This window comes from Trachinotus anak, unplaced genomic scaffold (genome assembly GCF_046630095.1).
Source record: "Trachinotus anak isolate AG129_WGS33_773 ecotype Australia unplaced genomic scaffold, CSIRO_AGI_Tana_v1 ptg000010l, whole genome shotgun sequence".
NCBI classification, from domain to species: Eukaryota; Metazoa; Chordata; class Actinopteri; order Carangiformes; family Carangidae; genus Trachinotus; species Trachinotus anak.
The window spans coordinates 4,219,104-4,242,019 of NW_027273861.1; the positions used below are offsets into that span (position 1 = coordinate 4,219,104).

At 41.9% G+C, this 22,916-nt stretch overlaps 3 protein-coding genes across 6 annotated transcripts in view; 2 read left to right on the forward strand and 1 right to left on the reverse strand.

Moving 5' to 3' along the window:
* The window catches only part of suco (SUN domain containing ossification factor), a 46,315-nt gene extending 34,296 nt beyond the window's left edge, over nucleotides 1-12,019 (reverse strand). For all 4 annotated transcript variants that reach the window (XM_071486992.1, XM_071486991.1, XM_071486990.1 and 1 more), the window contains exon 1: nucleotides 11,750-12,019. In XM_071486992.1, coding sequence (XP_071343093.1) covers nucleotides 11,750-11,802 — 53 coding nt within the window. In that variant the 5' untranslated portion in view covers nucleotides 11,803-12,019. The remainder of the gene's footprint in view (nucleotides 1-11,749) is intronic.
* Nucleotides 12,020-13,032: 1,013 nt separating this feature from the next.
* tmed5 (transmembrane p24 trafficking protein 5) lies at nucleotides 13,033-17,847 on the forward strand. Its single transcript, XM_071487002.1, has 4 exons — nucleotides 13,033-13,373; nucleotides 14,372-14,469; nucleotides 14,575-14,755; nucleotides 15,424-17,847. Exons 1-4 carry the CDS (start codon nucleotides 13,185-13,187, stop codon nucleotides 15,640-15,642), a joined length of 687 nt encoding a protein of 228 aa, XP_071343103.1. The 5' UTR covers nucleotides 13,033-13,184; the 3' UTR covers nucleotides 15,643-17,847.
* A 974-nt stretch (nucleotides 17,848-18,821) lies between these two features.
* pigc (phosphatidylinositol glycan anchor biosynthesis, class C) lies at nucleotides 18,822-21,563 on the forward strand. Its single transcript, XM_071487001.1, has 3 exons — nucleotides 18,822-18,912; nucleotides 20,094-20,325; nucleotides 20,429-21,563. The coding sequence occupies exons 2-3, from the start codon at nucleotides 20,098-20,100 to the stop codon at nucleotides 21,083-21,085; spliced, it is 885 nt and encodes a 294-aa protein (XP_071343102.1). The 5' UTR covers nucleotides 18,822-18,912; nucleotides 20,094-20,097; the 3' UTR covers nucleotides 21,086-21,563.
* Nucleotides 21,564-22,916: the final 1,353 nt, after the last annotated feature.

The following is a 22,916-nucleotide window of genomic DNA, read 5'->3' on the forward strand; positions in this document are numbered from 1 at the left end:
TGAGCTTTTTTTTTTTTCAAAATCAGCCAATGATGAATGTATCTTTATATACTTGGGCACAGTTACACAACTCCTTAATTGTTTGCTCACAATGGAGAAATAATCAGAAATAATCTCCCTCCATTCACGTGCACTGGGCATGTGGAAGCAGACTGTCCACTCTGCAGGTGGTTATTTGCAGACAATAAAATGACCAATTAACAGCAGAGGCTGTTGTAGCTTTATAAAATGCAGAATTTAACTGCACAACAGCTGCTAGCTAAGACAACAAGGTCAGCAACATTTGTAATTCAATATTAATGTTGCATTCACCACTGGAAGGTGAGGCTGATAAGAACCAATCAGGAGGCGAGGCATGTGTCCACATCATCGTTTCCAAAGGTACCAGTTTCTGTCCGTCCAGACTACAACACAACCCTGGAGTTTTCTAAAACGGGTCCAGCAGTGTTTCCAAAAGTAGTTTCAGGGGCTCAGAAACTCCAGAGTAGTGTGGACGGCAGGTGTGAACAAAGCAAGAGGTGCTTTTCAAAGTTAAAGCTTTCAGTGTGGACGTAGCCTTAGAGGCACAGGGAAGCAGCAGAGAGTCGCCACTGACAGGAATTTCACCAACAGACAAACAGGAGGGGTCAAGAGAAATATTTCAGACGATGGACATTCACATATTAACCCTTCCTGCTCCTGACACATTTGTTTATTAGCTACTCGTCTTCTCCATGGAGTAATACAAGCAAGGCCTGCAAGTAGTGAATGGGGTTAGAGTGGCAGGCTCATTTCCTTAGGTGCTTTAATGTTATGTGCTGACTTGTTGTATTGGAGGAACACAGGCATACCACATATGCTACCTCCTCTCCAGAAAATCTGACCCAGGCCTGTCCCTGGCACCGAGGTCTCCATCTGTACTTATCAAGCATCTCAGAGCAGGAAATCTGTTGTAAAGGACCCAAAGATCTGCATCACAGTGATGATTTTTTTTTGGAGTCTGAATTTCAGGCTCAGGATTAAACACATCTTTCTTTTTTAGTGTCTCTTTTCTCTACGATTTAGGAAAGCTGCAGAGCTGTGTTACTCTGTTAGGACACACAAGCCAGGAGAGGTGGAAATATCAACAACAGGCAACAGGTTCATCCCTAAAACCAGCAGGCTGGTGGTTTTTTCAAGTCCTTGATCAAAGAAGCGTCTGATGAAGCCCAAAGTTGAAAATTTAGTCCAAAATTAATAAGTTAGTTTCAAGAGATGACTTTCTTTTTCCTTGGAGAGAAACCAGCTGATCCAGATTTGCTGTGAACAGGCAGGTCTTTCTTAAAGAGAACTAAGGGATTTCTTAAGATCCCTGCTGTTTGAATTTGTGAATAATTAAATTAATTCTGTATTTGTCAAAGTTAAATAAATATGTGGTCAAAAATTAACATTGGCACTCACAGATTGTGTGAGAAAATTATTGTTTATTAAATAAAATAAATTACTCATTTGGCCACCTTCATTTTAAACAGGGAGCTTATTATTATTCTTATTACTTGCATTTATGAAGCTCACAGCAAAGTGCCACTTCTGTTTGGGCAGAACTTGATCGGTGGCTTTGAAATGCCATGCTAATAAAACACTCTGGAACAGACCCAGTAGTTCCTGGCAGAATGACACCACTTCATCCGGTTCCTCCTGAGAGCCAGATCACAATCACAATCTGATAATTAAAAAAACACTTAAGTTCAAGTTAGAAAATAAGGGCAATAAACCATTTATAATAATTTGTAAAGCTTGTTTGTCTTCTTGATCTACAACGATCCCTCTTTTGCTACACTGGCTCCGTGACGCACATAAATACTTCCAAATGCACACAGCAGCCATTCTCTAGGATGTAATGTGAATGAACAGACACACCTCTATTTGGAAATTGCCCTGTGGCACCAAGTAGGTCAAGTCACCTGGAAGAAGAAAGGCTGCTGCTCCTGTAAGATTGTGTTTACCTAACATGACTGCTACACTGAGATATATCCAGATCCACTTTATGGAGAGCTGCATGTTGTTCCACTTCAGTTAGAAATGCAACAATTCAGACGAACAACTAAAGATCATCTAAACAGCCCTCTGGCAGAGAGAGCCTGAGCACGAACATGATGAATCATCAGCTGATGTTCATGCAATGACAGGTTTTGACAGGCAACTGACAATTGTTTTCATTATTGATTAATTTGTTGATTATTCTCTTGACTAATTGTTTGTTCTGTTAAAATTACAGAAAAGAGTGAAAAACAGCCTCTATAATTTCTGACAGCCCCTAATGTAATCAAGATTTAATTAGTCCAACAGTTCAAACCTTAGATATAACCAGTGTGTTAGCATAAGTGACAAAAAAAAAGGATTAAAATAAAGTATGACACATACAAACTTCAGAAGCTGCAACCTGAGAATATTTGCTATTTTTTTCATCTATTATTAAAATTCTTAATCGATTAATAATTAACTCTTGCAGCTTTAGTTTGATGTAGGACTGAATAATTAATTTTAAAAAAGATTAAAATCATTTTCTTTTGGTGCAGATTAAATGCAAAAATTACCCTTCCCACTATAATCATGGCTCATATCGCAATGACAATATCTTGCATATGGCTCAGCCCTGGTTTGATCCACACTTGGAGCTTAGAAATAGGTTTGTGCTCCCTCTAGTATGTAGTTGTATCATAATGAAACTGGACTATATAAGTATTAATATATTATATAACTAGATTATGATGACTCACAATTCAATATTATGCCAACACTGCTCTACTGAAAGACTACAATCAATTAATCGAAATAAAATAGTGAACAATTTTTTGTAAACATCACATTAAATTTGCAATTAAAATTTAAAAGAGAAAAAAAAATTAAATGCATGAATCAGTATGGATTAAATTAAATCCAACATATATTGAATTGGAAGAACATTATTCTCAGGGATGATGAACATATAAATGTGTCAAGCCTCTATTTTACATTTATTCAAATCACTGTTTATAAAATGAAGTATTTATATCATCATCTGGGCTGATAAGAGAAACCAAAACCAAGAGATGGACTTCACATCTGCTTCTGCTCTGTTCAGAATCATATCATACATCAGTCTGATAAGTGCCAGTATAAGACCACATTTATCAGCAGTGAAATGAAGCACACATATCCTCTCTAATACAAAGACTCTCAGACACAGCATGGCGGCGACATTGAAGCTGTGACGGTGTGAAGCGTCGCACTAGTCCCAGTCAGACAGGGATCAAAGAGGCTTGGGAATGTGACATCAGGAACACTGGCTCCGGACAATAGGACTGACAGACGCAGTCATGTGATATAATGTCATTTGATAGGAAAAGCCATTTTTCAGCATGGGCTGGCATGGGTGGGCGAGGATACAACAATGCACGTGCATTCTTGGTCAGTATGTATGCATCAGCAGGCACAGTGGGGAACAAAAACTCATCAAACATTCACATCAGTACACAGTGTACCAACGTGCTGTAGCATGGTGAAAGATTTACATTAACCATATGTACTTCAATGCAAACAGTGGCCTCATGACGAGCAAGAAAACAACTGAATAAAGACAGGAAACTGACGTGAATACTGTGATATTCTGGCTTTTAACAACACATTTACTCATGTTTAACTAATCTGAAACAATGGGAACATATTGTCCATTTGATTCCAGTGTCCATTACAAGTGTCATTATTCTGGCCTGTGATATAAAACAATGGGATCTTGCATTTAGCAGGCGGCTTGAAGAAAGTAGATTTGATGGTATTGGTTTGTTTTTATGTGCAAGCTTCAGCGAAACACGCCCTCATTAGCTTTAGTACACAGTGTTCTTTAGTAGCCCTGTGTGACCACTGTGGACAGGGCCTCACCAACACAGTTAAAAGGCACATGAACACACATACACACTGACAGTTAGACACTTGCAGCTCTAAGCCATCAACAAAGAAATAGAGAGATAGACCCTCACCTCCTCCCCCCACACACACACACACACACACAGTACATGTCTGAGAGCCACTCAGGAGCTGCTGAAGGTAAACAGTCAAGAGCAGCAAGCAGGAGAGGGGGAGGGGAGGAGAAGAAACCAGAGCATTTTCAGGAGGAGAAAAATAGTCCCTTTCTGTAGCAGCACAGGAAAAAGCAAAGCAACTCCTGGTTTTGGTGAAGTGAACTAACCACAAGTCACCACAGTGTCCAGCTGTCAGTCATGCTAAGAAGCATTCAAACAGCTGCAAATGGAAAATGTTCACGCCTTGAGTTGTTTTAGGCTCATACAATTAAAGAACCTCTTCCATTGTGAAGGTCTGTTTACTATACAAGCACAAAAAGTTGACTGCTGACAAAAGTTGGCTGCTCAGTTGTCAAATAGTCACATCAATCAACTCTCCTCCCTTTGCCATACCCTCTTTTCACACAAGCAAACATACGCGATAAAACGGCATCAGTGTTCTGCTTCTGACGCAAGTCTCCACCTTTAAGACCTAACAATCTCCACCCTCAGAGTACTGTTCACCAACACAGTAAACACTGCTATTTTCTTTCTCAACCACTGTCAGAGCCTCAGGGCACTGGCCTGCATTCAGCTCTCACTGCAGGCCTAACTTTTCCCAGAAAAATATTATGTGAGCAACAGGATTCTGCAAAGAAGTTCTTGCTGCCAGAAAATAAGGATCATCATAAGCAAGTCTCTCTGCACAATTTTACTCCTAAGAGACTCAACACATTAGTTTTTACCCCATTTTGTGAGAAACCTGCAACTTCATGACACAAACTTCACAACACGAAACTATGTTCATGTCTCCAAATACATCTGCAGGGTCCAAGACTGATCGAGCTTTGAAAGTGCCATCTGAAAGCTGAGCAAAGGAAGTGAGAGACAAGGTGGATTGACACAAAACTGAAAGTGAGCATACTCACTGTGGTCATTTTTAGCATCCGCTTTGGCAGATGGCAAAAGGCAAAAAAAAAAACCTGATAGAGACAACATGTCGCTGATGTTTATGCTTCAGGGTGATACTGTTGTCATTTTACGTTCTGTCTTTGTTCAGAATTAACTCTGAACACTGTGATGTCAAACCAGTTAGTGTGTTTGTCAGTTGTCCAGGTGTTTGAATGCACCATTACCTCCACACTAACTACCCCCTAAAGAGAGCGCAGCTATGTAAACACAAAGTAGATTAATGAAGTCGGGGTTCTCCTCATTGTTCTTCCCCTCACTACCAAGTGATGACTGTTTACCACACGCTGTGGGAGGTGTGAAGAAACTAGCAGCACTGTCTAAACTGCAGTCTGACTGGATTATGAATTTGGCACAGACCATGCTCACTGCAGGGCCCCTATGATCATTATAATTATCCCAGGAAATTGTTTTGATCAACCAGTTCATCCAGTTCAGTTTTGATCTACTCACTTCACCTGACATGAATCTACCTCAGGTGCTGTCTCTCCTGGACTCCTTCACATTACTTGTGTTGTAAAAAGGTGCCGGTGTGAAGCACTGACAACAATTATGCAGCTGGGAGACAGGAGGGCCAGCAGGCAAAAGAGCGCTGAGAGCTCATCGGTCTCCATGGCCAGTGGGCAGGAACAATAGTGTGCTCTGGAGCTTCAATCCAGCTCTGTCTCCTCATATAAAACTAGAGCTGCTGGCTTTCAGTGCTTCACCGTGGCCGGCTGCGACAACAGCAGAAAGAAGGACTCTCACTTACTGAGCCTCTCCTCTCTAAGCCAACAGTCCAGCAAAAGGAAGCTTTTATTGCTGAATTTTAAATCAGGGATGCAAAAGGCATAAAGCATCCACTGACAGCTGATTAGACCCAATCTCACAGATAGAGTATTTCATTACAACCTACATATACAGCGGGCAAGCAACTGTCAGAGGCAAAGTAATGTCTTCTAATTGCTTAATTTATATGTCCATAAAGAAACACTATTTTATATCACGAAGAAAATAAATAACAAATTTGAGACCTGTAAACATTTGGCATTTTTATTCGATAATTTACTTAAAAGAATGAATTTTCTGTTGATTAAAGTATGACTGATCATTTGAGCCCTAATCTAGTTTTCAAATTGAATTCTGAAAAAGCAGAAACATGAGACACTTTATTCGGTAAGTTTTGATTAAACAGAGAAAACTTAACCAACGACTTCGACCGAGAACAAGAAGCCTGAGTCTGCTCTGCTCACTGACCATGATGACTAAGGATGACATGTAGAAAAAGCTGGGTAAATTTTTGATACCAGTAACGATACCAGTTCCTCAACAACACTTTTTTATAAATACTAATTTTATAAAATCCATTTTTACAAAAAGAAAGTTACATTACACATTATGTTAAAAAAACTTTAGTTTTATTTTTTTAGCTTTTTGGCATTTTTACACATATAAACCTAATAATGAGTTCAAGTTGCGACACCTTTTACAGCAACTTTTACACTTTGTAGACAATCATGCAAGTTGAATTTTTATGTTTCCCAAACTTTACCTGCTAAAATCCCAGTCACAGCACCATCCTCAGTAATTGGATGGACTGGAACGCTGCCATCTATTCTTCTTTCAGTTGAACCCAGAGCAACCTTCTGCTCTTGAATTGATTCCATGCACGTTCAAGTATTTCATTAAATTCATGGTCTAAGTCTGGTCTTATCAGCAATGTTGTTTTCCGCATATACTGCATCGCAAGCTACTGGCATCGAGTGTGATAAAATGAAGGCACACTTTTGATCTCTTTGATATTTTTATACCCACGTCTGGGTGTAATGTAGTGTTTTTCCTGCATGCCTCTACAATCTGTTTGTGTAGCAAAGGCATTTTTCAATATTCAGTATTATCTAAACTATTCAGGGATGCCATGAAAGTATCGAAGTTCGTTATGTATATGTACATGTAGGTGAAATGTCATGTTTGCTCTGACAGATGACCTCGGGGCTTTCTTCTGTTCTGCTTTAGGAACCTATATGATCCCATTCATTGCAACTCAGTCAATACTTTAGATTCCTCTGTTTGAGAAAGAGTACCTTAGATAAAACACACAGAGGTGAGATATGCTAAAGTTAGGCAAGTGACAAGACAGTTCCTTAGTGACAAACTACAACATGGATACTCTCCAAGCTCTTCTCTGTATATGTGTGAGCTTATTGAATTTTCTCCATGATGAGATCCTTTAATACTGTGACATAAAAGAGTTATTTTCCAGTACGCAGTACTTGGCCGGACTTCAGCTCACGTCTTATCTGTGCGTCCACATGCACATGACTTGCACAGCATGACAACACAGTATGTGGGTGCCTTGTCATAAGTAAAGCATGAAGAAGTTTCAGATATAAAAGGTAGTACAGGAGCATATATGACTGGATAACATATTTCAAGTCCTCTAGGTTGGCCATCAGTCAGCATGAAGTCAGAATGTGGCAACGTCCTGTTACAATAGCTGAAATGGCGTAAACACTAGGAAAATACTACAGATTATTACTGCAGATATCCATTTTAATTTATCCTTCACCCTTCGATCAGTGGCAGCAGTCACGGTGCCCAGGTTTTCTAGAGGGACAACACCAGAACAACAAAGGGGTGGTCTAATGAGGAGAGAAAAACTAAGCACGTGTATGGACACACATGCTGTAAACTGCAGGAGCATGAAAGTTACGATGAAATGGATGAAATGAGCAGCTGGGAGGTGATGAGCTTCAGGAAAAGGCTTAAGTAAGTAGCATTGTTGTGTCCCAAGGCAGGTTTTGTTACTTTCCATTTCACCTTCATGTTCCAACCCACCCCCCCGTTCCCCCTCCCCATCATTGCTGGATCAGCCAAAAACACATACAGAGCTTTCCCTGTTTCTCTGTCATTTGCTCTCAGCGCCCTTTACAGGTGCTGGTGTGTATCTACTGTTCAGAAATACAAGCAGTGCTATCATTGACAACAGGCTCCCGGGCTACTGATGCAGATTGGCTACACAAGGAGGATCTACTTATGTAACAACTGCCCCCAAAAAAGGGGAACTTTTACGATGTGGGCTGAACACATAGTTCTTTTAACGAGAGGGTCCTCAAGCTATACCCGGGCCTGCTTCTTTGTACAGTGCTCACGTTGTCTTTGACCAAATTATGGAGGACACCAGACAGAGGAGGCCACAGTCAAGAAATACTTTCAGAGGATGATGCCATATTTTACTATACTCTATTTGCCTGCTAACTCATTGTGACCTTTTTCTGGGTATTTTTATGCCCAAAATGTTTCTGTTGTTGTGTTACAAAACAGAAGCTCATAAGACTTAACAACTGGAAATGTGTGAAGGGAAACGCCGATCTGGGAGCGGACGGCACGTGACAGCCCGAGAAGACCCTCTCATCCTATAGATATCTTTGAAAGGAAACAGGTTGGACAAGTAAAACCCTGCAGTGTTTTCTCACTGGGTTGAGTCAGAACACACAACATGAACATCAAAACACAGAAAAAAATATATACCTCAATACCCTAAAGCCATTTCAAAGTAATTTAATTACATCAAGACTAATCAACAGCACAAACCCTTAATTATGCAACAATCGGGCGTGTCTACAGATTGAGCATTCAACAGCACAACTTTATTGCACCTGCACATGCTGAGAGAACTGTAATCCTTTTTTAGTTTTGATGTGCTATTGCACATTAAAGTGTGTCTGCAGTCTAAGAGAATATATTAGAAAATCCCCAGCTGGTCATTTGGCTGCAGAGTTATCTCATGAGGGCTAATCACGTTACGTAATAATAATAATCTTCAAACGGCTGTGAAACTAATCAGCATCTTACAGGAGGACAGAATGAGAGGATGACAAGACATGCAGCTGTTTCTCTTGAGCATGATCCTGTACATACAATGATCATAATCATAATCCAACTTTTATTTTGCCTCTCAGGTAGAGAAAGGTGTCAAGTGATTGGGATAAACAACAGTGAGTTCTGTGAGTTTGTAACCTGAAATGACAGTTGTGTTACTACGCTGACACACCAGACTCAGCATCTCAACATCTCTGGACTGGATTTAAAATCCAATTAGGGAGAAAAGCTATCATTACTGACAATCAACCTGGCTGGAAATATGCACCTTCACACAAAACACTCTCAAGCACACATGTACACACTTTCTCCAGTGATGCTGATGTCAACAGCCTGAGTTACCATACTATAAACACAGTAAAATCCCTGTTGCTGAATGTGCAAGTGAAGGGGGCAGCACAACACACACACACACACACACACACACACACACACACACACACACACACACACACACACACACACAGGACGCTCTGCTGTGCCTCTCTAAGCACTGCAGCATAAAGGCGTCTAGCTGAGCTGATACAGCAGCCTCACAGTATTTTAAAGAGGACACAACTTCACATAGAGCCATGGAACCTGAATCTAAAATATCAATATTAGCCCTGGCCATTTCAAACAGCACAGCACAGTTATTAAAACCAACACAGAATTAACCCCCCCTCCACCACTGTCTCTTGCCACCAATCTCCAAATACAGAGCCACTCTCTATGCCTAAAATCACTGCTGCCTTGGAAACCTTAGGATTACTGTGAGGACTGCATTCCCTGTTTCTCTGTTGCCACTGGGATGTGTGAGAGTTGGCACGGAGGAGCGAGAGGCCGACAGCAACACGCTTAAAAGGGTTTGCATTAGTAATGAAGTCTGTGCTTGTGGTTGCATGGTTGATAGTTTGGAGGAAAGTGAAAAAGTGCACCAATGTTTAGGGAAGCAGACACCTGAGGTGCAAGGCTGTAATCAAACATAACCGTTAGAAAGGATTAAAGGCTGTCTTCTTCGTTGATTGCATTTATAATTCAATAATTCCTTTGTACTGCCCTATGTATATCTCGATCATATTTCTCTTTCACTTGCCTTCAGGAGGCATAGAGAAGCACCCCGTTCTGCCTAGCTGTTGTGTTTTCATGCTCTGCTCTCATCCTTCTTTGTTTGTCTGCCATAAAGACGATCAGTCACTCTAAAGCCTATCTGAGCAATAGCTGAACTCTTTTTAAAAATAATCTAGTCTAGGGGAAAGTGGTGATTCTTCAGAATAAAAAGGTAAAAACCAGTGAGCTAGTGTTCCTCTTTTCAGTTTGACCATATTTTTAGACTTGTTTTATATGAGTTTGCCTGTTTTTGTGAAGCATGAGTACTATGAAGGTAATATACCAGACTGTACTGGAGAAGGCTTTACTTATACTGAGGACAATGCGTTGTGCTAATCCTTGTGATGATAATAAATAAAACATGAGCACTAAAATCTGTTTCCGATGCTGTGAGGAACCAGAGAGGAGGAAAAAAAACACCACTGGTTTTAGACTCTTTTAGATCAGGGATCTGAAGTGTGAAAGAAATGGATACCATCTGTTACATCTATTTGTTGGCACTCAGTTAATAGCACAGTGATTACTGACGGTGACAGTGACTGACACAGCAACAAGTGACGACACATCGAAAGTCAGAGACAGACTATAATGGACAGCTCATTTGTTGGAGTTTCAAGGTATGAACATGCTTTTACAACCAAATATTATGATTTAGATTATCTGCTCTACCAAAAAAACAAAAACAGTCATCCAAGTTTCTATATTGTCAAGAAAAGTGATAGTGAACGGTTGTCCCAACTACTGGAGAGAGACACATACGGCCTGCAGGCCACACACTGGATAGTTAACTGCTCCTGAGTCACCAATCTGGATAAAGGAGGCATGTTAGCTGGCCTGTTAATCCCATTTCACAAACCCTGTGCATTGTTGCCTGCTTCGTGCTGCTGAGATTAAACAAATTCATGAGTTGTGTTAATCTACCAAATGTCAAACCTGTGTGCACGTGCTTTCCTGAAGAACTACAATCATCGGTGACACTGTAGAATGTAATGACAGATCTGTTACATCTGTATAATGATGTTTTCACCTGTACACTGACTGTAGCCTCAAGCCTGCCCGTGTTGTCCAGAGACATTTAAGTATCTTCTGATTTTTTATCTACGGGTGACATGAGGTGAATCCTAAGTTAAAAACCACTGATTTTTTAAATGATAATTTCTCAATTAAACTAACAATGGCAACCTTTTCTTCCCTAATGTTTCTGATGCTTTTAAATACAGTCACTCTGGGTTTATATCTGTTGCCTACACTGACTAGCTGGACTTTACCAGCTAGTCAGAATTTTTGGTATTTCTTTAAATTGATAACTTCATTAATTGAAAAATTACCCATAGTTAAATAATGGTAAATTGAAGCCCCAAGTAACAAGGAGAGGAAGTTATAATTGCAGTATTATAAATGTTGTAGAGACAGCAGCTTGCTATGGTCACTTTCAGTGTTTCTTCATCAACAGCACATCCCAACTTGACTGGTTTAGGTTAGCTAGCTGTGCTACTATTCAACAGCTGAATATAGCTAATCTACTAACCACCTAAAATATAGTTTAAAAACAAAGTTTATGAACAACTTATGTCAATTTAACCAATAAAAACCATCCTGTTCTGAGGTGGAGGTCAACTAAACATCTCACCACACACTGTAACAACGTTAGCTCTGTTCTGGGATGGTTCATTGATGACTAACGGATATTATGCGACAAAACACATCAAACAAAGCGACGGGGCGGACAGTATGATAATCATGAAACGTGTTTCTCCTATTGTTACAACTGTCAGTTGTCTGACATGTTGTTGGTAATGTAAATAGAGGTGGAGATGTCGGGAGAGGCTTACCAGCACAGGAGAGCTACAACGAGGCACACCAACAAAACGCGCAGCCTCTTCATTATCTTCCCGCGGGGACCAACATCCTCGCTCTTTGGGGTTTTTTCTAATCTCTCAGGCTACACAATACACCGCAGACAAGCTTGAGGCCTGCTTTAATTACTAATTAACAAACGACTGTATTCTCTGGCTAAGACCTACACTTGAGGTGTGCTAATTGTCATTGTGCGGACCAGTTGTCCGCCTCTTTTTCAGCATTAGTAGCTACTGCTGTTGACGGGTAGCTGGCTCTCGGTATGTTCAACCCACGCTCCACGTCCGACCAATCAAATCACAGCTGAGGCTTTGTGGACCAATCAGAACAGACGCAGCAACACCGTGTCTGAGAAACGCCCCGCCCCCCCGGATTGAGGATGAGTTGGTGGCTGTGGAGCAGGACGCGTCACATATTTATTGATAAGCAAATTACCAAAGCATGACACATTCAAAGTTATTGCACAACCGTTTAATGTCAAACATTTCAAAAGAATTGCCTGTAATGTTGATATGGCTTCATAAAAGTATTTATGTGGAGGCTCAAATCTCTCTATAAGGTGTGGGGTGAGTGCTGTGGGGAATGTGAACACTGTGTACTTTTTTCCCCCCGACACCGCACAACACCTCCAAATAGTATAAAAATGTGCATTTCAAAAAATCCCGATAGGATCATTTGAAAACAATCATTCCTTGTCAAAGCTAAAGACTCAATGCAGCTGAATTATATTATTCCATCAATGTGTCATAATGTCTGTCATTTTAACCATGTTTCATTTAGTTTTTTGTAGATATTCCAACAGCTGAGTAAATTTAAGTGTCAAAAAATTTCCATGATATATTTTAGACCGGTGAGTCTATAGACCAAATAAAATTTGCCCCTCTGAAAACACATCTTTATACGTTTAAATATTGTCAACTATGTCTTCCTTTCTTAAATTTAATTAGGTTCTTGTGTTGGTCAATTACAGTTTTGCCATTAAATGAATTTGATTTTCTGATTACACTATGGTCCCATCTGTTTATTGCACATGGACCAAAAGAACTACATATCCCAAAGTGCAGTTCGAGAAGTGCCCTAAAAAATGTGCCTGTACATTTTTTTTTAAATTGTATCAAATGTATATCGAATGATAAACATGATATATAGAAAATAACTTCAACTAGTATAACCTAAAACAGATTAATGAACGGATCCGATATTGTTTTAAATAATGAATAAAAATGCGTTGTTGATTTAAGCCGGTGGGGTCCTGAACTTTCGACAGTCTTCAGTAGAGTGAGAACATTTCTACAGAAGTGAAGTTTGGGCGAACATAGCTAGCTGCTCTACTGCCCGCCTACCGACACAGTGGCGGGCTCTTGTCACACCGTTTTGGCTCTTTCGGACTTTTAGCTAGTAGGTTTGACTATGGAGGTAGTCCGGGCATTTCTGTGTGTGCTGTCCGTGTTTATTGCCCTATTCTCGGAGAGGTTCGTGGTGCTGGCTGCCTTCTCCCAGTCTATGGACAGCGACTTCACATTCACTCTACCCGCCGGTCGAAAGGAGTGTTTCTACCAGACCATGAAGAAAGATGCCTCACTGGAGATTGAATATCAGGTCACAAACACTCACATGACAGGAATAATATCGTAAGAAATTGTAACGTTAACTGAGAAAACAGATAACCAGCTCTCTCCTGTATCCAGTCTGCTAAACCTGCGATGACCCACAACCGAGGGGCAACATTGACATAACATTACACTCGTCAAACCTGTTGATTGTTCCTTTTTATGTTGGTTACTGTCGGCGTTGTATGCATGTTAGTTCTCTTTTACATAGAACATTTATACAAACAACACTGGTAAACAGCTGGGTTGAATCAAAAGGTCTTTTGTGGCTGGGAACCTGTAGGGTATGTGGCACACATGTGTAGGTGGAAACCTGTTCAGCTGGTCAGCTCACAGTACTGAGTGAAACACTGAGTTGTACTTTCTGGTGTGACTAGAAGTTAGGGTAAGTCAGGGAGCTGCCATTGTTATTGCCCGTGGGAGAAATCTCAAGCATTTTATGTTTGTTTGTTGTAGCGTCTACCATGGAGGACAAGGTGTCCAGGTTTATCACTTCCAGTGGAGGATGAGGAAGACCTTGACAGAAAGAAATCTAGCATTTGCCACATGTAGTGCATGAAATAAATTATTACAGAAACTACAAGGGCACATACAGAGCACAGATCTGAACCAAAGCCAGTGTCAAACAAGAAAAAACAAAAAAACAAAAAACAAATTCATAGTAAACGATCCAGATCTGCCTTAAAATTGAATGGGTTCTTCCCTGGATCTTTCCCCATCCTTCCACCAAGTTTGGTGTAAATCAGTTTATGTACTTTTTGTATAATTCTGCTGAAAAATAAACAGACTCAGGTGTAAACATAATCTCCTTGGCAGAGGTAATTAACTGCTGCTACACACTCTGGAGAAAATATCAGCCCACACAAACTTGTTTTAATGCCTGTCAAACTTTGGATTTTTGTCTCTGTCCCATTTACCTTTGTGTGTGTGTGTGTGTGTGTGTGTGTGTGTGTGTGTGTGTGTGTGTGTCCGCCCCATCGTCCGCAGGTATTAGATGGTGCAGGTCTCGATGTAGATTTCTTCATCTCCTCCCCCTCTGGCCAAGTGCTGTTCAGTGACTACCGTAAATCAGATGGCGTGCACACGTAAGTAACATGGATTCAGGTTCAGGCTCACTGTCATTCCCACACATACACTGACATTAATGACAGATCCATATGCAAGCTCTTTCTGCCTGTGCTCCCCTGCAGTGTTGAAACTGAGGATGGAGACTACATGTTCTGCTTCGACAACACGTTCAGCGCAGTCTCTGAGAAGATCATCTTCTTTGAGTTGATCCTGGACAACATGAATGTAGATGAAGACCCAGATGACTGGAAGGAGTATGTTCATGGAACAGACATGCTGGACATGAAGCTGGAAGACATTATGGTGAGGGTGCAGCCAGTCTGACAAAGATGATGAAGCCTGACATGCAACACATTTCAGAGTTAGTTTTTTTTAATAGGGTTGTGTTAGTGCTAACTTTTGAGCCTGAATGAAACTGGCAAGAAGTCCAAAAAAGTGGTTTCGTTTCTCCACACTGGGTGTATTAGACTTTGTCCCTCTCTTCTCTACTGTTGAGACATTTGTCACTGTGCCACTTACACTCACACAATGACACAGGGCGAGCAAAATGACCCAGCACACAGACTGCCAACAAAATAGCTTGCAATCCACCACATACAGGCAAAGTCACAAGGAGAGTGTCACAAGAATAGACAATGTCATGAACTCTCACCTATTGGCTGAGGGCAGCCAATTGTTTCAGCTTGCACCACAGTAGCCTGCACCGCCCCCTTCACCAGAAGCTGTAATTTATGTCAGAAGTCACATAGGCGTCACTTAAAAGACAGGAAATGTATCCTCCAGCTGTGGAGGAACTTGTTCTCTCATGGTAGAAGGAACATACCTGATTGAGTTGCTTTGTTTGCAACTTCAAAACCCCCAGAGAGACCTGGTACACAAGAAGAATAATCTAGTTGAAAGTTCTTACTGTAGCTTGTTTTTTTGTTTTTTTTTGAAGTTCAGCTCTGACCTGTGTGTCTCCTCTCCTACAGGACACCATCAACAGTGTGAAGGCTCGGCTGGGCAAAAGTGTACAGATCCAGACGGTGCTGCGCGCGTTCGAGGCTCGTGACAGAAACATCCAGGAGAGCAACTTTGACAGGGTGAACTTTTGGTCGATTATAAATCTCATTGTGATGATGCTGGTGTCGGCAGTTCAGGTCTACTTAGTTCGCTCACTGTTTGAAGATAAAAGGAAAATTCGTACATAACGCTGCCCCAAATGGAGGGATGGAGAAAGAAACGCACTTGCCCACTGACACCTTTGGGATTTTGTTTCAGTGGATCTTCAGGCTTGTGACTCTTAACACAAGATGTTGTCTAAACACATACACATGCATGCACACATACGCAGACATACTGATGTTCTTAATAACAAATTTGCCACAGTTGTTGCTCTGGTCTTCAGTCCACTGGAGTTTGAGGGGCAGCAGGAGTCCCTGGTTTGGAGCAGGAACTTATTACTGTCAGCTCCTCTACTTTGTAACCTCAGTCTCTTTACTATAGGAAAGTCTCTCTGTCTCTCTTTACAACTTGTGAATTGTTTTACAGTCCTTCCTTGCTGCTGTAAGTGACATGCCTGGCACGTGTATTTTTCTATCGGAGCCTGAAGTCATAAGGCCAGTGGCCACTTACAAAAATGTCCTTTTTTCTTTGGACATGTTTTTATTTGAGTGTTAAGTTGAACTAAACTAAATGAAGAAAGGGTTTGGTGTCTGAGGGGTTTCATTTATTTGTGTCAAAATAAATGTAGGAAGCGCGACCAGTGTGTCAGCAAGTCTTCCCATACATTAGCTACTCTTAAAAGTGTACCTTCGTATGTCACTAAGATGCCTTAGTGGTTTGTACTTAGCTTCCAGCCTTTTGCCAGTCTGTGAGGCCTTTGAATATTTCTTCCCCTTATCATGATAATTTACGTTAACATAAAATCAGTCACACATTCCCTTTTATGCCACAATAGAAAAGTCAGGTTGGGCCATTTTGCTAATGCCAGTCCTTGGCACCTGAGGGGGCATGGAGTAAGAGAAACAGAAATGGGCCACCTCTAAACCTTGACCCGACCCTGCTCTCCTCTGCGATGACTTGTGGCCCAACTGGCTGCCAGCTCCGCTGCCCTCTGCCGTGAAGCCTCACAGCTGCTGGCGGGTGTCTGCTTACAGCCACCTACTGCGTGAAGATGTTGAGCCTGTCCGTCTCTCTGGTGACAGAAGTCTATTTCTATCTCACCGACACCTGCAAGGTCACTACCACTACCACATGGGTGCACTGCTCAGTTTAATATGCACGAGCTGCTCACTGCCTCGGCTACGTCAGCATTTTTTTTTTTTAATTCTAGTGTCCGTATTTAATCTGATGTTCACATTTTATTAGCCCACGTTACAAACTAACATCTGATCATTGCACTGCCTCTGATGCCACAGAACAACACACACACACACACACACACACACACACACACACACACACACACACATATATATATATATATATATATATATATATATATATATATATATATATATATATATATATATATAGTTTGTTTGTTTTCATATTCTTAGAACATAATTTAACATTTTGGGCCCTGAAGTGTTTTTCAGATTATCGGGGCCCACCAGAAACGGGTCCATAACTTGTCCTGGTGTGTGGGTGAAGGCGCACTGCTCAAGAGCTTTTTATGTATACTATCAAGCCGCTTTGGGGACTTGTGGTTATGGTTACTGAGACTATTTCTTTTATTGGTATTTACTGAGCTCCACTGTAGAAACCTGGCTGCTCTCTTCCCTGGCTGGAGGCTCCATGTTGCCATCTTCAGAATTTTTTCTTGAGCTGTTGGCCAGAGGTGACACATTCAGGTCATGCCTTCATATTTTAACAGCCTTATGTTGAAAGTGCTGTAAACCTAAACTTTGAGCAGTGCTATTGTTTTAATGGTCTGATTTTGCCATACTGTGTGTGTGTGTGTGTGTGTGTATGTGTGTGTGTGTGTGTGTGTGTGTGTGTGTGTGTGTGTGTGTGTCACCCTGCGAGAACACAAGGGACAGTCATCCTGTGCCTCACTTCCACTGCTTATTACCACCCTTTATTCCTCTGCCCAACGAGTCTCACTGTGGTGTTTATTTGAAATACTGTATGTTAAGATTGTGTATATTGTAAAAGTGATGGATTAGTAATATAAAGTTGAAAGCAGTTTCTGATTCATTTTAAAGTTCTACTAAAATAAAAGACAACATTTTAAAATGTATTTCTATGATAGTGAGTAGTTTCTGATACAACAGCCACACTGTTTGAAGGATAATTTTTACTACCCTGGTGGAGCCGTGGGGAGGAGCGAATGTGATGTTATGTGATATTTATTCAACTAATGTGCTGTAGTTGCAAATGTGTATAAATTAAACAATCATACATTTTTCTGACCTGTGTCTTCTGTTGTGTTCCCACTAAACAAAGACCTGTATGTCATATGTTATTTTACTGTATGTGGAGTCTTAAACAGTTGTGCAGATACCTGTGGGAAAGCTGCAGCTGCTCAGATGAAATCATACAGCTTCACCTGGTGTCGTCTTCTTGATCTGGTGGTGCAGAGAGCTGATGATGAGGCACTCCCTCAATGCAGAACCAGAGACCCCACCTAAGCACAACGGACGCAGCCCAGGAGAGCTGGAAGGAAAGCAATGGTGTTGTGGCTTATATGTTTGGGTCTGTCTCATCATCACTCTTTGACAGTATTACACATTTATTCATTGTACTTACTGGCCTATCAGATGCTGTGTGGATGCTCCAGTCCTTGTGGAAACATTGTCTTTATTAAAACATGATCCCATCTGCAACTGCAGTCAAAGATAGGCCATATGTAAGAGACACAGAATCATCAGGTAATAAAAAGGTAACTGCTGTATGTAGGTTGGTAAAGAGATCGATTCAGTAACTGTGTCAGAAATTTAGTGACTGTGTAAAACTCAGTGTAAATTCAATCCCTTTGTGCTTCTCTGTGTTGGTAGAAATCACCATGGTGGGTGGCTTGTGCTGCTGCTTCGACACCATGCTGGAGGTGACAGGTCCGCTGGCTGAATGAGCTCTCACATGGGAGGCAGGAGGCTGTGATCTACGCACTGGCACACTGCTATTTGACAGAATTTAGACAAGGTTATTGATGAATACCACAGCCGGGAGGATCATTAAAAAGTGACACAAACTGTTAGTGCCATGGGAAGATTTGTTGTTTGAAATGTCAGGTTACCTTGGGGCAGGTTGGATGTTGGCTGGTCTTATGGTGTCAACAGAGTAGGGGCCACGTATGTTCAACACAGACAACTGGTGACACAAAAGATGAAGTAATCAGTCTTGATCTAACAAGCTGGCAACTGCTTTCATAACGACCATCAGCAGGGGGCGCTCCTGAGCTCTGGTCAGGAGTTTCACTTCCGGGATAGTGACGTGATGAAATTATAACATCGGCGCTGAACACAATCCCGTCCCAGGTAGGAACGAAAACATTTGATATATTTGTGGAGACAGTTCGGTCGATTGTCAGCACGTTACTGTTCATATACACGAGTGTACACATGGCGTGTCTGGTTTTGTTGTCGCGTCAAACCCGGAAGCAGCGGTAGTTTCACTCTAGCCGGTCAACGGTCACAATGCTGCAAACCCACCGGGTGAGACCCGCTCACCTGACCGCAAACACAGCGGTCCAGGTGCGACTCAAAGCGCAGTAATCACTCGGCCCTCGATTAGAGCCGCCGATTAAATCATACATGCAAGAGTTCGGTTCCTTCACATGGCACATAACTCGTTAGCTTCAAGCTAACGAAAGCCTGAGGCTAACTCAGGCGAAATGATCTTTCATGTCTGACTGGTCTCAATAATAATGAAAACCCTTCATAAAATATACTTTCATTTTTATTCACGTTGTCAGGAGTCAGTTCCTCCCAGTCTGTCTAATGTGTACCGTTCTTCAATATCACCTGACCCCAAGTTTACTGTGTGGGAATTAAACTAAACGGCATTGACTTCAGAAATCTGCATCTAAGCTCAAAACTGTCAGAATGAAGCTCTTTATTACAGGACCATTATGTTCATTAGAGCTGCAACACTTAGGCAATTGACAGAAAATTAACCGGTCACTATTTTGATAATGGAATAATTGTTTCCCCTTTTATTTATTTAATCTTTTATTAAATAAACTATCAAATGCTTTGTTTCTAGCCTCTCAAATGTGAGGATTTGATGCTTTGCAGTCACATGGCAGTAAACAGCATATCCTCAGGTTTCAGACTGCTGTTCGGACAAAACAAGACATTTGAAGACATCACCTTAGACTGGGGGACATTAATGGTCATTTTTATTACTGTCTGTCATTTCAAAGACAAAAAAAAAGTCTAATGATTAATTAGAATAATAATTGGGAGAATAACTGATAAGATAATGAGCCATCAGATTCTGGCCCTTGTCAGCTGATATTTTTCGTCAATGCTGGATATTCAAAGGAAAAATACAAAGTTTAACACAAACTAGTTCATGCACAGCAAGCCTGGTGCTGGTTTTGGTCTTGTCTATAAAGTTATGTGTTTAGCAAAATAATAGTAAATTTTAAACCCCACCGGTTACTTTGAACGGTATGCCTGCTCACAGATCTGTCTCTGTGTACATGTATGGTCAGGGTGATGGGGCCTGACAGTGCCCCAGGTCCAGCTGTGTCCTGGAGGAAGGTGCTGTGGGAGCGTCAGCCGTTCCCAGATAACTACGTGGACCAGCGCTTCCTTGAGGAATTGCGCAGGAATGAAGGCCTCCGGCAATACCGCTACTGGGCTGTGGTGAAAGAAGCTGGCTTTGTGGGCCAGCAGCTGTCCTGTGTGGCCATTTTCATCACCCTGTGGCTCTACATGGAGCAGGTAAAGCGTTTGAAAATCTATGCTCCTTATATACTGTACCCTCACTGTTTGGAATGGTGTACATGAAATTTATAACTAATCCACTTCTCTGCTTTCCTCTAAGGGTCTGCTGTCCCCTGAGACGCTGTTGTCGACCAGCCTTGTCTGTGCCCTGCTGGGTTATGGGCTGCACCAGGCCTTGACGTCTCAGGTTGAATCAGGCTGTGAGCCCCGTACCCGTCTGGCTGACTTACAGAGCGCCACTATTTTTCTTTCATTCACCTTTGGCTTCTCACCGGTTCTAAAGACACTAACTGAGTCCGTGAGTACGGACACAGTGTATGCCATGTCTGCTGTGATGTTGCTGGCCCACCTAGTGTCGTTCCCTTACGCCCAGCCTTCACCCCCGGGCAGCCTCTCCCTAAATGCAGCACTGTTTGCCTCTGTGTGTTTGGCATCAAGGTTGCCCGGGGCTCTGCACACCTTCGCCATGCTCAGCTGCGCCCTGCTGGTGTTTGCCCTGTGGCCATGCCTGCTGCAGAGGCTGAGGGAGAGCGCCCCCAGCCAATTTACTGGGGTGTGTGTGGGAATGTGTATTGGAGGGGTAGGAGGCCTGGGCTCCCAGTCAATTGGTGGAGCCGTACTGTTGGCCCTGGCCTTAGGAAGCGTTACATTACTCTGTCCCTTACTACTAGTCTGGCTGCAGAGGCACAAGGACAACATCCAAGGACCCTGGGATGAGGCCGAGATTCATGAGGACCTCAGCCGCTTCCTTCACTAATATATGGAGTGGTGCTCCTGACCAGAGACGTTTAAGGTGTAAGCCAAGTGAGAATTTTATATGAATTAATTTACTGTCAGTCTAAGTATTATGTTGGTGCTGTAGATCTAAACTGACTAAAATGTTTAGTCTTTTATCACTGATCCACATCTGTTTGGACAACTTGCTATTCTCTTGTAGAGAATATGAAAATGTTTTAATGTTCAAGCTGCTGCTTTCATACAAGTGTTGACCTCAGGATTTGTATGGAAGGTATCAACCAATGCGTAATGCTGACTTACATTACTGGACACTCTGATACTATGCACCAGTTTGATATCAGTGCTGTTTTAATAATCTGCTGGAGATAGTGGTTTATGGTTTTGTACAGTGTGATGTTGTTGTTGTGTATGAATGGATGGATGTGTACTGTTTAATGAAACAAGGTCTCTAATTCCATTGCAAGCTATGTTTAAATTAAATATGACTGGAATTTTAAGATTACTAGGATTTTTTTCATTAAAAGATACCATATCGTTTCATTCCTGCCCTCAGAAGGTCATTTTTACCTGGACTACAACACAAGTGTAATACAACCATAATGAAACTATGTCGTCTTGATTTGATTTCAAGGTTTGGCTGAGACTACGGTGACTAAGGAACTGTGAATTTTGAAGGCAGCGTTTTTAAGGTGTATTTTGTATAGTGGGTCCGTTTCCTTGTAAAGACTGGTGATGGTGAGAAGTTTTACACAGGTAAACACGGGAATAACCTGCTCATTCAACCACGTTGCGTTCCCGGCCACGCCCCCAACCAGTGACGTCGCAGCAGGCGTTGCGTCTTTGTCAGCTGATGAAAAACACCTGGTGGAAGTTTTCACGCCGCCTTTACAGCGCGTCTGAGCCGGGAGAGAGCAGCCCAGCAGCAGCCTGGAGCCACTCAGTCACGCTGAGCGCCGAACCCTCGCTCTGGTTAAGCATTCAGGGTGAAGCACACTGGAATTGTTTCGTGTTGATTTTTAATTATTTGTTTTTGTTTCAATATATGAAAGACCAACTACATGGCGGCAGCTTTTCTTCTACAGTAGCTTTCAGTGCAACATAAGGAACCACATGTGGCTGTGAGCACACCTGAACAACTGCTACTACTGTTCCAGGACCAGCTGTGTGACCAGCTTTCCCACAAACTACACCCCATGCACTGCCTGTGAAATGTTGGGCCCAGCAGCAGTGTGCAGCGGGCGCTAGGTGTCATACCTTCACCTCTCCTTTTCCTGGCTTGGTCGGAGATGTGGCGGCGCGCTGCGCAGCCGCTCTCGGCCGCTGCTGTGGCGCCATGGGGTCAACAGCAGACCAAGCTCGAGTTTAACGCAAAGTTCAGTCGAGCCGTGTTAATCTGTGCGTCCTCCTCGCGACCACACTTCCACGGACAACGAGTGCGACGCAGGAACAACACGTCACTGACTGGATGAATGATAAGCGGTTCTTCTTATGTAGTCTGGTGATGCTAATTCACATTGGGGGTGAAACCGATTCACTGTTCATGAAGCATACTCTAGAGGTTCCCAAATATTTCTCTCCAAAGGGCCATGTTAAACCTGGATAACGTGTTTTGGACGCTCCACAAAAATAATGTTTGGCATCTGCAGCTGGAAGTGAGATAACATCTGATCATTTAAAGCGTAAATATTCTTTTCTAAAAACCCGAAACTGAACCATCCTCGTTTTTAAGAGCGTCCCTTATTCCTCCCTGAAGCCCAGTTTGCAAACTGCTGATACATCATTTATATTACAACCGAATAAAAATTCAATTCCGCTAAGTGAAAGCACTATAGAGACAAAAGTCTGGAACG

Bases quoted from the DNA above. Each gene is read 5' to 3' on its own strand.
- tmed5 (XM_071487002.1), top strand. From the start codon at position 13,185: ATGGAGGTAGTCCGGGCATTTCTGTGTGTGCTGTCCGTGTTTATTGCC. The intron at 13,374-14,371 runs GTCACAAACACT...CATCGTCCGCAG, and splicing joins CACTGGAGATTGAATATCAG to GTATTAGATGGTGCAGGTCT. The intron at 14,470-14,574 runs GTAAGTAACATG...GCTCCCCTGCAG, and splicing joins AAATCAGATGGCGTGCACAC to TGTTGAAACTGAGGATGGAG.
- pigc (XM_071487001.1), top strand. From the start codon at position 20,098: ATGGGGCCTGACAGTGCCCCAGGTCCAGCTGTGTCCTGGAGGAAGGTG. The intron at 20,326-20,428 runs GTAAAGCGTTTG...CTTTCCTCTAAG, and splicing joins TGTGGCTCTACATGGAGCAG to GGTCTGCTGTCCCCTGAGAC.